The sequence below is a fragment of the Entelurus aequoreus genome, linkage group LG27 (genome assembly GCF_033978785.1).
Source record: "Entelurus aequoreus isolate RoL-2023_Sb linkage group LG27, RoL_Eaeq_v1.1, whole genome shotgun sequence".
Taxonomy (NCBI): Eukaryota; Metazoa; Chordata; class Actinopteri; order Syngnathiformes; family Syngnathidae; genus Entelurus; species Entelurus aequoreus.
Window position 1 is genome coordinate 29528603 of NC_084757.1, and position 13564 is coordinate 29542166.

A 13564-nucleotide genomic window follows, 5' to 3' on the forward strand; every position below is an offset into this window, starting at 1 on the left:
GGACCCACTACCACACTCACACTCAAGGCCACCACTGCTGCTCACTGCTCCCCTCACCTCCCAGGGGGCGGAACAAGGGTTTGGGTCAAATGCAGAGGGTAATTTCACCACACCTAGTGTGTGTGACAATCATTGGTACTTTTGATACTTTGTAAACACTTTAGGTTTGAAGAGTTTCTTGAAGTGGATCATATTGGTACATTGTTTGATTTCTTTGCTTAATCCATTCCGTAATTTAATTCCACATACTGATATACTGAAGGTCTTAAGTGTTGTACGTGCGTACAAATGATTTTAAATGACAGTTTCATCATGTGTTTTTTTGTTTTGTGTTCGACTTCCAATGTATCAAAGTGTGATACTTTAAACAAACTGTAGTAAAATTACAACGGGGGACGGTGTGGCGAAGTTGGGAGAGTGGCCGTGCCAGCAATCTGAGGGTTACTGGTTCAATCCCCACCTTCTACCATCCTAGTCTCATTTGTTGTGTCCTTGAGCAAGACAATTCACCCTTGCTCCTGATGGGCCTGGTTAGCGCCGTGCATGGCAGCTCCCGCCATCAGTGTGTGAATGGGTGAATGTGGAATTAGTGTCAAAGCGCTGTGAGTTCCTTTAAAAAAAAAAAAACGGTAGAAAAGCGCTATACAAGTAAAAACCATTTACAAATACACTTTTAAAAATATATATTAAAACGCACAAATACAAAAAAAAACCCAGTCATTTTTTATAAACCTTTATTTATAATATGCACCAATCAAGAAATAATAATAAACAAAACAAGTACCGAAATAGTACAAAAACAGTACAAAACAAGCGCCAGGGGTTTGTAATCTCAATAAAGTAACTAAAGTAGAATGCAAAATATATAAATGTAACAAAATGTAAAGCCATAGGCTCACACAAGTTCTGTAAATAATCCAAATTTGGAACACAGCATCATAGTTTTCACAGCTTTTTGGTTGTTAGAGGTAGAAAGCGTTTTAAAGGCCTACTGAAACCCACTACTACCGACCACGCAGTCTGATAGTTTATACATCAATGATGAAATCTTAACATTGCAACACATGCCAATACGGCCGGGTTGACTTATAAAGTGCAATTTTAAATTTCTCGCTAAACTTCCGGTTGAAAACTCCTTTGGAGGATGACGTATGCGCGTTGTAGCCAGTGAAACAGAGGTATGGCTCCCCCATTGAAGCCAATAAAAAATAGCTCTGTTTTCATCTCATTATTCCACAGTATTCTGGACATCTGTGTTGGTGAATCTGTTGCAATTTGTTCATTGCATTATGGAGAGAGAAGCTGAGCAAGCAAAGAAGAAAGTTGTCGGTGCGAAGCGGAGTATTTTGCGAGGGAAGTCAGCAACACAACACAGCCGGTGTTTCGTTGTTTACATTCCCGAAAGATGCAGTCAAGATCGAAGAACTCGGACAACAGAGACTCTTACCAGGAGGACTTTGACTTCAATACACAGACGCCTGTAGAGAACTGGGACAACACAGACTCTTACCAGGATTACTTTGATTTGGATACACAGACGCAGACGCGGTACTGTGAGTACGCAGCTGCGCTTCCAAACATTTGATCGCTTGCCCGTACATGCGTGTCACGTACGTAACTTTGGTTAAATATATAAGCTTTATGAACCTTGGGTTAGGTGAACGGTCCTTTGGGCTGAGTGAGTGTGTGTGTTGTGCAGGTGTTTGAATTGTATTGGCGGTTTATATGGACGGGAGCTAGTAGCTAGGAGCTAGGAGCTAGCATAACAAACACCTAGGTGTTTTTATGCAGGATTAATTTGTGGCATACTAAATATAAGCCTGGTTGTGTTGTGGCTAATAGAGTATATATATGTCTTGTGTTTATTTACTGTTGTAGTCATTCCCATCTGAATATCAGGTCACCCCCGGCTCTCACAGCATCTTCCCTATCTGAATCGCTTCCTCCCCACTAGTCCTTCACTTGCACTTTCCTCATCCACAAATCTTTCATCCTCGCTCAAATTAATGGGGAAATCGTCGCTTTCTCGGTCCGAATCGCTCTCACTTCTGGCCGCCATTACTGTAAACAATAGGGAACTTTGCGGAAATGTTCAACTGACTACGTCACGCTGCTTCCGGTAGGGGCAAGGCTTTTTTTTGTCAGATACCAAAAGTTGCGATCTTTATCGTCTTTGTTCTCTACTAAATCCTTTCAGCAAAAATATGGCAATATCGCGAAATGATCAAGTATGACACATAGAATAGATCTGCTATCCCCGTTTAAATAAAAAAGAATAATTTCAGTAGGCCTTTAAAGGCCTACTGAAATGAAATTTTTATCCGCAAAGTTCCCTATTGTTTACAATGATGGCCGCCAGAAGTGAGAGAGATTCGGACCGAGAAAGCGACGATTTCCCCATTAATTTGAGCGAGGATGAAAGATTTGTGGATGAGGAAAGTGCAAGTGAAGGACTAGTGGCCAGTGGAAGCGATTCAGATAGGGAAGATGCTGTGAGAGGCGAGTGGGACCTGATATTCAGCTGGGAATGACTACAACAGTAAATAAACACAAGACATATATATACTCTATTAGCCACAACACAACCAGGCTTATGTTTAATATGCCACAAATTAATCCCGCCTGAAAACACCGAGGTGTTTGTTATGCTAGCTCCTAGCTACTAGCTCGAGCTAGTTATAGCTCGAGCGGGTTGTATGGACGGGATCCCGTCCATAAAACCCGCCAATACAATTCAAACACCTGCACAACACACACACACACTCACTCAGCCCAAAGGACTGTTCACCTAACCCAAGGTTCATAAAGCTTATATATTTAACCAAAGTTACGTACGTGACACACACGTATGGGCAAGCGATCAAATGTTTGGAAGCGCGCGGGTGGGACCTGATATTCAGCTGGGAATGACTACAACAGTAAATAAACACAAGACATATATATACTCTATTAGCCACAACACAACCAGGCTTGTATTTAATATGCCACAAATTAATCCCGCATAACAAACACCTAGGTGTTTGTTATGCTAGCTCCTAGCTCCTAGCTACTAGCTCGAGCATATTAAAGCAAGCGATCAAATGTTTGGAAGCGTAATCACGGTCTCGCGTCTGCGTCTGTGTATCCAAATCAAAGTCCTCCTGGTAAGAGTCTCTGTTGTCCGAGTTCTTCGATCTTGACTGCATCTTTCGGGAATGTAAACAATGAAACACCGACTGTGTTGTGTTGCTGACTTCCCTCGCAAAATACTCCGCTTCGCACCGACAACTTTCTTCTTTGCTTGCTCAGCTTCTTTCTCCATAATGCAATGAACAAATTGCAACAGATTCACCAACACAGATGTCCAGAATACTGTGGAATAATGACATGAAAACAGAGCTATTTCGTATTGGCTTCAATGGGGAAGCCATACCTCTGTTAAACTGGCTACGTCACGCGCATACTTCATCCTCCAAAGGAATTTTCAACCGGAAGTTTAGCGGGAAATTTAAAATTGCACTTTATAAGTTAACCGGGCCGTATTGGCATGTGTTTCAATGTTAAGATTTCATCATTGATATATAAACTATCAGACTGCGTGGTCGGTAGTAGTGGGTAGAGTTCTAATTCTTTAACACGTCGGGTATTGAGAAACTTACATTTATGAATATAAAACTTAGCCAATAGTATAATGAGGTTGCAAAAGTAAAAATGTTTCATACAGTGTAAATCCAAACAGCACATAGAAAAATTCCTAGTTTGTGAATCCGTTCTCAAACAATGGCAATACAACTATTTTGATTCTGATTCTGATTCTGATTTATGGATGATATTTTCATGGCCAATTGTTGCTAGGCAAAATAGTAGGTCGCTATCATTAATGCCCCATTGGCCAATAGAAAAAAAGATAGGTTAGCCACGCCCATTAGTCTGTTTGAATGACAAGCAAGCGGCGAACAGGAAGCGAGAAAGTCCCTCTAACGAAATTACTCAAAAAAATATATCTTTGTATACAGCGAAACAAGTTTATTCATATAAAACAATTGCCATCAACAGCACACTAAAGTTGCTGTATTAAAAAGTGTGTCAGGTTGAAGAGGCGGAAGTAGCGGCGGGTGGTACAAACCGAGACAGCTGACAGAGCGCACTCTATGACGCACACACGTCACTGATGGCGGACCGCTCAGTCCCCAGACCCACACGCGGAGGGACAAACGGGACAAAGTCACCGAGAAACACTCTCAACAACCCCGATCACTGAATACCTGCCAAACTAAACCGTTCTCGGCAAAAAAAACTAAACAAAACAGTAGTTAGTAGTATGTGGGACGGGAGCGGATCGGCGAGCACTGAGCGGGACCGCGGAGCCGAGGAAGTCGAGTGAAGCGAGCGGGACGCGTCCGGCTGACGCACCGCATGTTGAGCCAGCGCGCTGACGGGCAGAAGAAGGAACTAATTCCCCTTAAAGTGAACTCTTGTTGGCGAAACTATGAAATTCGCCGAGCACCTTTCGTCCCACATCACCCCTGAGTGGAGGAAACAGTACCTTCAATATGAGGTAACATTTGTTTATTTGCTATTTGGATTTTTCTTTTGTAATTTTGTAAAGGTAAGCAAACACAATTATCCCTATACCTTAATCAGAAAGGACAGGCAATTATGAGTGAGGTGTCATTGTTACTGAAAGGTTTTTTATTTTTTTTATTTTTTTAAAATTATTAAGTCAACATAAACAACACTTACAGTTAGTGCACCAACCCCAAAACCCTCCCTCCCTCATTCTCACTCATTCACACTAATTCACACAAAAGGGTTGTTTCCTTTTGTTATTAATATTCTGGTTTCTACAATATATATCAATGCAGTCTGCAAGGGATACATACAGTCCGTGTATACAGTGCTGCTGGTCCACTAACAGTTAATTTGACTCATTTTCATTAATTACAAGTTTCTTTTTTTTAAATTATTATTATTTTTTAAAATATGTCCTGCCCAGCTTCTCAGGCAAATCATATAGTTGATGTAGATGCCCATATCGGCTGTTCAGATTTACTTTACAAAAGAGAAGTGTAGGATACTTCTCTTGTTGCCTTATTTGTATTTTGACTTTATTAAATGTATTTATATTATCATTTGGTGCAGGAGGGGATAGAAAGAGAGAAAAAAGGAAGACAGAGGGGGGAATTGTGGGGACAAGAGGGGGATTAGACAGAGAGACAAAAACAACAACAGCAAACACAACAACAACAACAACAAAATGTAAAAATATGATGGTAAAAGTAATAGCAAATAAGCAGTTAGCGAATTACAAGTTTCTATGTAACTGTTTTTATTTTATTTTAGTTCCTTTTTTTTGTCCAATAAAATGTTTATTTTTCTTTTTTTAAATAAAGGACATTATCTTCACCAGACCAGGTTGTCAATGAAATTACATTGTTTAAAGCAGGGGTGTCAAACTCATTTCAGATCGGGGGCCACATGGAGAACAATTTACTCCCAAGTGGGCCGGACTGGTAAAATCACGGCACGATAACTTAAAAATAAAGACAGCTTCAGATTTTTTTTTTTGTTTAAAAATAGAACAAGCACATTCTGAAAAAGTACAAATCATAATGTTGTTGGTTTGTTTTTTTTACACTTAAATGTTGCGGTTCATAGTATTCTACCTTTTATTTGTCGTTATTTATACTTTCTGAATAAATGTGATAATGTTCGTCAGTCAACTCATTGGTGCTAATTTTCAATCTATTAAGATAAAAAAATTGTATCAAAATCAAATTACAGGATGTTATTAATGTAGTTTGATAATTTTCCTAGACTGGTGCACTAACATCATGTGGTTTATTTTTTTTTACATATGTAGCATCATCTACAAAGATACAAATAATTGCTATTGTGACATCTAGTGGACACATTTAGAACAGCAGTTTCTTTCATTCAAAAATTTCGGCTCATTTTCATACTTATCAAACTTATCCCGCGGGCCGGATAAAACCTGTTCAGGCCTGCGGGCTGTACGTTTGCCCCCCTCCCCTGGTCTAAAAGGTTCTTAAAACCAGGTCCAGTCCAGATCCTGTCCAGGTCGGACTCAGCGACACACACATTTATGTACACTCCATTTAGGGAGCACAACAAAATATAGATTAAAGGTTAATTGACTTTTCATTCAGCTTGATTGCTTCATTTAATTACACCCACATTAACAGGTGCTCAACAATGAATACTGTCCATTTAGATGCCAGGTGTCAAACTCATTATTTCATGTGGCCCGCGAAAGCCTGGAAATAATATGCTTAATCTTTTCTTACGAAATATATTTGTTCTTTCCCTTTTGACACCAATCATGTACTGCATGCAATTGCATATCTTTTAAAATTGTATATTATCATATATTCCGATAATATTTTTGGTTAAAATAAAGATGAATACTGTATTTAAATATCTGCTTGACTTATGATTTCAAAACAAATTATCAATCAAATTGTAGACTGTAAAATTGACAATAGATTTTACTGTTTCACTGAGTTTTTTTATCGTAAAATCAACGTTGGCACTGTTTTTTTCCATATACAGTAAGACACTAAAACATTAAAAAAAAAACATTATAAAAACAAAATTTTAGGGTTAAAAAAACAAACTGGCAGCTCTGTTGCTTGAATTTTACCACTAAAAACAGTGGTATTGTTTCTCCATTCCATTCCATTTATTCAAATTTTTTATGCTGTAAAAAAATTATTTTTGCAGCTTATGTAAAAAATATATATTGTTAATGTATTATATATACATGTATATTCACATATTACTCATTGTTAAAATCGGCCCTTTGAAGGCAACCATAACTGCGGTCTGGCCCTCAATGAAAACGAGTTTGACACCCCTGACTTAAATACTTTTTTTCAAGATATAATGGTGCAATAAAATAAACAATTTGCCTGAATTAAACAAGATTAATTGAAATATAACTTAAAGATTAAATACTTGCATCCTTTGTTTAAGTCCACGTAGCATAACATTGAGATATATTGTTTCTCTTCATAGTCTCATAATCTCTCATACAGCACTTGTGGTAAATTTTAAATGTGCTTTATAAATAAAGTTGATTTGATTTTTTTTCTTGAACACATGAAATATTTAATAGAAATTATGGCACACACACACACACACACACACACACACACACACACACACACACACACACACACACACACACACACACACACACACACACACACACACACACCCCTAAAGTCTTTATTCATACTCAGGCAATAATAGCAGAGAGATTTATTGAAGGGCTCCTATGATAAAATATTACTATCAAGCCGTTCTATTCAGTTGTTGACAACTGACATTTCTGAATGGACATGTGTTTTATGTTCACATTTTATGTATTTTGTTTTCACACCTGCCTCATTGTGCATTGAGAGCTTCCGTGCAGACGTGCACCGACAGCACCATTCCATTTAACTCTATGAATTATGGACAAAGACCCTGTTCACCTCTTGGTTTGGTGGTCTACCAAATGAGCTGTATTGCACTTGCTTTTATTTGGAAAACAAATAATTGCTAACAGCAGATGTACCTTTGTCATTGTGTGACCAAAAGAAGGTTTTGGCTTCAAAAGTTGTACTAATATTTCATGTAAGGGTTACAGATGTGGAAATAGAAGTGTATATAATTAACTGCATGTACTGTATATATTTTTTTAGTTTTTTTTTTAAACTATTATGTTTTTGTTATGTATATAGTGATATCAGGGACAGGTGTAAGGCCAAACAGCCTTTTTACACTTCCAGTCTTCATCTCGACACTCACCGATTTGACATTGATGGTGGTAGCTAGATAGAAAGATAAATAGATCCCGAGGTTCAGCTACTCTTTATATACAATTTGGTTACATATTGCTATTTAACACTATTTGTAGAAATGGCACATTAAACACAAAACATAACATACTATTGAAGAGGCATTTACAGTAATTTATTTGTATTGTTTTGAATTAGGTCATGCACAACACACTTTTAATATAGAGTCTTACAATATAGTTTATAAATGTACAGTAGTCTAAACAGTAACTGATGTATTGCTGATACAAATCTAACTAAGATTCATGGACTTATAGGTGCATCTATACGTGACAAGGTATTGTTGAATTATGCAGAACGAGAGCCACGTTTCCTATTAGTAGAGCTTGTATTTTTCCTCAAATCGTCATATTTTTAAAGCTTGGGTTGCAAGGATGTGTCTGAGTGGGCGTGGCAGTGAGACATGTGTCACCTCCAGCTTTTAACCACATACAATGCTGATGTACATAAACCATATATGGTATATCACCCCAATAGGCCCTAATAAATGTCATATTGCAGCCTTGTACCCTGTGTGATTTCTGTTAGTTCCTTCATTGAGTAATTTTTCCACTAACTGTACTGTAGTCCTTTTGTCATTTAAATACTAGTAAATAACAATTATTCATACATATATACATACATACGCGCACACATAGGTACCTACGCTTCCACATACATACACAAATACAGCAGTGTTTCCCACACATTCATTTATTTGTGGCGGCCCACCACGAAAGAATTACGTCCGCCACAAATTAAAAAAATTGTTTTTTAATTTTTTAAATTTTTTTTTAACATTTTTATTTTTTGTCCTGTCCAGCTTCTCAGGCAAATCATATAGTTGATGTAGATGCCCATATAGGCTGTTCAGATTTACTTTACAAAAGAGAAGTGTAGGATACTTCTCTTGTTGCCTTATTTGTATTTGACCACTACTGTTTTCTGTTTATTTGTTACTGACTGTGGCAGGACACCTCTGCCTCTGTTTCACTTTATGTTGCTGGTAAATAATATGGTTGTAGTAGTAGGCTAAAGTTAATTTATTTAGTATGCACTAATTAAAGGGGCAGAGCTTTAAGAGACATTTTAGCTTTTATATTTTATAAGATATATTTTTTGTAAGAACCACAATTAATAAATATATTTCAGTGAATAACTTATTGTTCAAATCTGTATATAAATATGTACATAAAGTGTTGTAATTATATTGTAAAATGGATGGATGGATGGATGGATGGATGGACGTTTAAAACAAAACTGTTATTATTAATTAGTAAGTATACATTTTTTGAGCCTTTTTAGAGAAAATCATATCATTGTAGTAAATTATGCAAATTACTCGATGATGTCATGATGACCACGCCCATAGCCACGCCCCCACCGCCACAGGTATCTTGGCAGTTTATGGGAAAAAATGTACAGTACATACTTACACACTAGGGGTGTAACGGTACACAAAAAATTCTCTTTGGTACGTACCTCAGTTTAGAGGTCACGGATCGGTTCATTTTCGGTACAGTAAGAAAACAACAAAATATAAATTTTTTGGTTATTAACCAAATTTGTAAACAATGGCATAACATACATATACACACAGGGTCCATTGCCAGGGTTAATGTGGTCAAAATATATAAAATAAAAACTAAATAAGATAAGGCTCAGAATGGTTTCTTAACAAAACCTTTCTACATATAAAGTGCTTTTTTTGATTGATTGATTGAGACTTTTATTAGTAGGTTGCACAGTACAGTACATATTCCGTACAATTGACCACTAAATGGTAACACCCCAATAAGTTTTTCAACTTGTTTAAATTGGGGTCCACGTTAATCCACATTAAACTGCCTCAAGTTGTTGCTCAGATTAAATAAAATGACAAAACTTTTCTTCTACATATAAAAAGGGCAACATTAAACAGTTTCAAGTCAACTCAGCCTCAGATTAACTTTTCTTTCCCCCCCCCAGCCTGGCTAACTTGACAGTAAGAGGATATATGGGCTCATTGTTCTTCCACCATAGAAGTGGGTTAAAATCTACTTTTTAATGCAATATGGACTTATATCTGCTGCTATAAAACATTTGTTATTGCTTTAGCCCTGCCTGACTCGCCGAGGAGAGGCTGCTTGAATACGGTGGTGACGCTTCAAATGGGTTAGCATGTGTTATGAGAGTAGCGTATGTGTGTGTGTGGCCCTTTAATATGTGACAGCATGTGAGGTGAGGGAGCGGTAGCATGAGTGCGGGGAGTGGCTAGTGTTTTGTTGGATTGGCTGTGTGCAAGACCTCAATAAAGCCACAATTTGCAACTTATCGCCGGACTCGTCATTTACCCTGAGTCCGTAGCTGTGGAGACCCACTGCCGGGTAGAGTGAAGGGTTTTGCCCCCGAGAATACATCGGCCCTGGAGGAGTGTCTCCCCTGCGCTCCTCGACTACGGTCTGGGAGCCGGAAGCAGGAAAGGTGCAACACATGTTTGACGTGTTGTCAGAAGCAGCTGCTGAACAATGTCGGCAAACCTCCGTCCTCCATTGTTGTATCGCGCAGCCAAAGTGTTCCCAAACGGGAGATCTTAACGAGGTAGGAGGGTCTTCCAGCTCTGGCTTTTACATGTTGTCCTAGCCCGGTCGCTGCTAGCATGTGTACTCGTTCGATACACCTCCGAACCGAACCGAAACCCGTTACACCCCTACTACACACTCAAAGTTTTTACATCTACACGCACATTTACTGTACAAACATACATATACACATATTGTACATATACATTCACTGTACAAACATACATATACACGTACTGTACATACACATTCACTGTACAAACATACATATATGCATACTGTACATATATATTCACTGTACAAACATACATATACACATACTGTACGTATACAAGTACACATACATACATACATGCATACACTAATGCACATAATCATGTTTCATCAAACATATATTAACGTTGTTGCCCTACGGGAAAATGTCACACTGACAAAGCGTAACCTATTGATACTATAACAATCTATAAGGTTAATATAGTTGGCTTCTCTTTCTTCCCCTCCAGTAATCTGCTTTCTTTTGTGTTTCAAGTTATCATTGTATTGTTGCATTACAACAATTGTATTGTTGATAATAAAGGTAATTATTATTAATAGTGCTATTTCTCTCGGTATTTGTATTGCTCCATTTGTAGTGTAATAATGCTCATTGTCATTTCGGTATTATTCTTTATTTCACTAACTGCTTCTTTGCTATCACTTTTACCATCATATTTGAATATATCATATTTGCTGATGCTGTTGTTGTTATTGTTATTGTTGTGTTTGCTGTTGTTGTTGTCTCTCTGTCTTATCCACCTCTTGTCCCCGCAATTAACTTTTTTTCTCTTTCTATCCCCTCCTGCTGCGGCCCGACCGCACCAAATAATAATATAAATCCATTTAATAAAGTCAAATACAAATAAGGCAACAAGAGAAGTATCCCACACTTCTCTTTTGTAAAGTACATTTGTACAGCCAATATGGGCATCTACATCAACAATATGATTTGCCAAAGTAGCTGGACAGGACAAAAAATAAAAAAAATAGATATAAGTAAATATTCCACATCCACAGTGGCGGCTTCTGGTACTTTACGTGTGAAAGAGCTTTCTACATTCACAAGGGCTGGACTAAAGTCAATTTTTATGTTTTTTTTTATGTGCAAGCTGGATTAATTAACCTCCTGCCCAGATATCACTTGCCTCCTCACTGTTGTGTCTATTCATACTGACCATGCAGTTCACAATGCAGATAAGAAGGCTGCTGCAAAGTGGCTGTTTTAGTAAATATCACAGTTTTCGTTCAAATGGAAGCTCATGTGAATTCAGCGATATTGACAAGCCGATTGAGTGATAGCCCAATTAGGTGTGGTTTATATGCTAAAGAGCTGTTTGCTCTAAGGAAGATGAGCATTTACAGTGCACTCTCGGCAATTCTAAAGAAGACAGATGTATGATATAAAATTGTGTATATGTTTCAGAAATCCCTAAATAGTTACATTAAGGAACTTTTTTATTATTCTGTCCTGCCCAGCCACTCAGGCAAACTATATTGTTCATGTAGATAGCCATATCTGCTGTACAGATTTAGTTTACATAAGAGAAATGTGGAATATTTCCATTGTTGCCCTATTTATATTTTGACTTTATTACATGTCAAGATATATTTAGTGTTTGGCGCAGTCGGACCAGAGCAGAAGGGGATAGAAAGAAGAATAAAAAAGAAGAACGAGAGGGACAAGTCAGGAAGGGACAACAACAAAAAACAACAATAATAACATAACTACACTAGCAAATAAAAAATATACAAATATTACACAAACATATTAAGAAAAACAAATTAAAGTAGTAGGTAGTAATATATAATATATATATATATATATATATATATATATATATATATATATATATATATATATATATATATATATATATATATATATATATATATAGTAATGACAATGAAACATTATTGCACTACAAAAGGAACCATAAAAATACCAATATAGATAATAAATATTAATTATTTATCTTTATTATCAACATTACAATCACTTAAATTGCAACAAGACATAAGTGTAATGAATACTTGAATTACAAAAGAAAGGAAAGGAAGAGGGGTGGAGAAAGAAGAGCGGACTATATTAACCTTTTCATTGTTGTGTTAAAAATAGTTTAACCTTTAGCAGTGTGCCGTGATTTGGGTGTGTATTTGTATGAGTGTGATTGTGTATACTTGTATGTAGGGCTGCAACAACTAATCGATTAAAATCGATTATAAAAATAGTTGGCGATTAATTTAGTCATCGATTCGTTGGATCTATGCTATGCGCATGCGCAGAGACAATTTATTTTTAATTTAAAAAAAATAAAAAATAAATTATTTTTTTATTATAAACCTTTATTTATAAACTGCAACATGTACGAACAGCTGAGAAACAATAATCAAAATAAGTATGGTGCCAGTATGCTGTTTTTTTTCAATAAAATACTGGAAAGGATAGAAATTTAGTTTGTCTCTTTTATCCGATTATTAATCGATTAATCAAAGTAATAATCGACAGATTAATCGATTATAAAATTAATCGTTAGTTGCGGCCCTACTTGTATATATGAATACATGTTTGCTAAAGCGTAACTGTATGCATCAGTGTTAGTAGGGCTGGGTGATATGGCAGAAAACTGTATCAGGATATATGTTTTTTATATTGATGGATTTCGATAATTATTGATTTTTTTATCACCTATTTAAGCCTGCCAAAATAAACTTACCAAGGGTGCTATTTATCAGTGCAGAAGGTGTCTGGTAGCCAGGTAGGATGAGCGCAGCTAAGGTGGTACAGTAAATGCAGATTTGAAGTTAGTTTCAGTTTTGAGACACTAGATGGCAGTGTGGTACAAGCTATTGAACAATAGACAAGAGTAGTTTGAGAAGCAACTAATTAAAACGACACATTAGATGTGTCCGGATGTTGCTGCACCGTCTGCATTAAAAACATACAACTAAAGACAAGTTTCTGTTATTGAGTATATATATCAATATATCTCACTTTCTCTTCTCACTCCATGCAGAGAATCCACACTACCACAGCGAGACAGAAAGACGGCACAACCAATGTTGGTAGTTGATACTGTTACGTGTCGCTCCCATTGCTCAGTGACACTTCCTGTTTCTGCCGATGAATGGTCTATTTTCGATCTT

General features: G+C 36.9%; 1 protein-coding gene across 1 annotated transcript in view; it reads left to right on the forward strand.

Moving 5' to 3' along the window:
• Window positions 1-4016: 4016 nt before the first annotated feature.
• xpr1a (xenotropic and polytropic retrovirus receptor 1a) overlaps window positions 4017-13564 on the forward strand; it is a 237640-nt gene continuing 228092 nt past the window's right edge. The window contains exon 1 of the mRNA XM_062039545.1: window positions 4017-4537. Coding sequence (XP_061895529.1) covers window positions 4469-4537 — 69 coding nt within the window. The 5' untranslated portion in view covers window positions 4017-4468. The remainder of the gene's footprint in view (window positions 4538-13564) is intronic.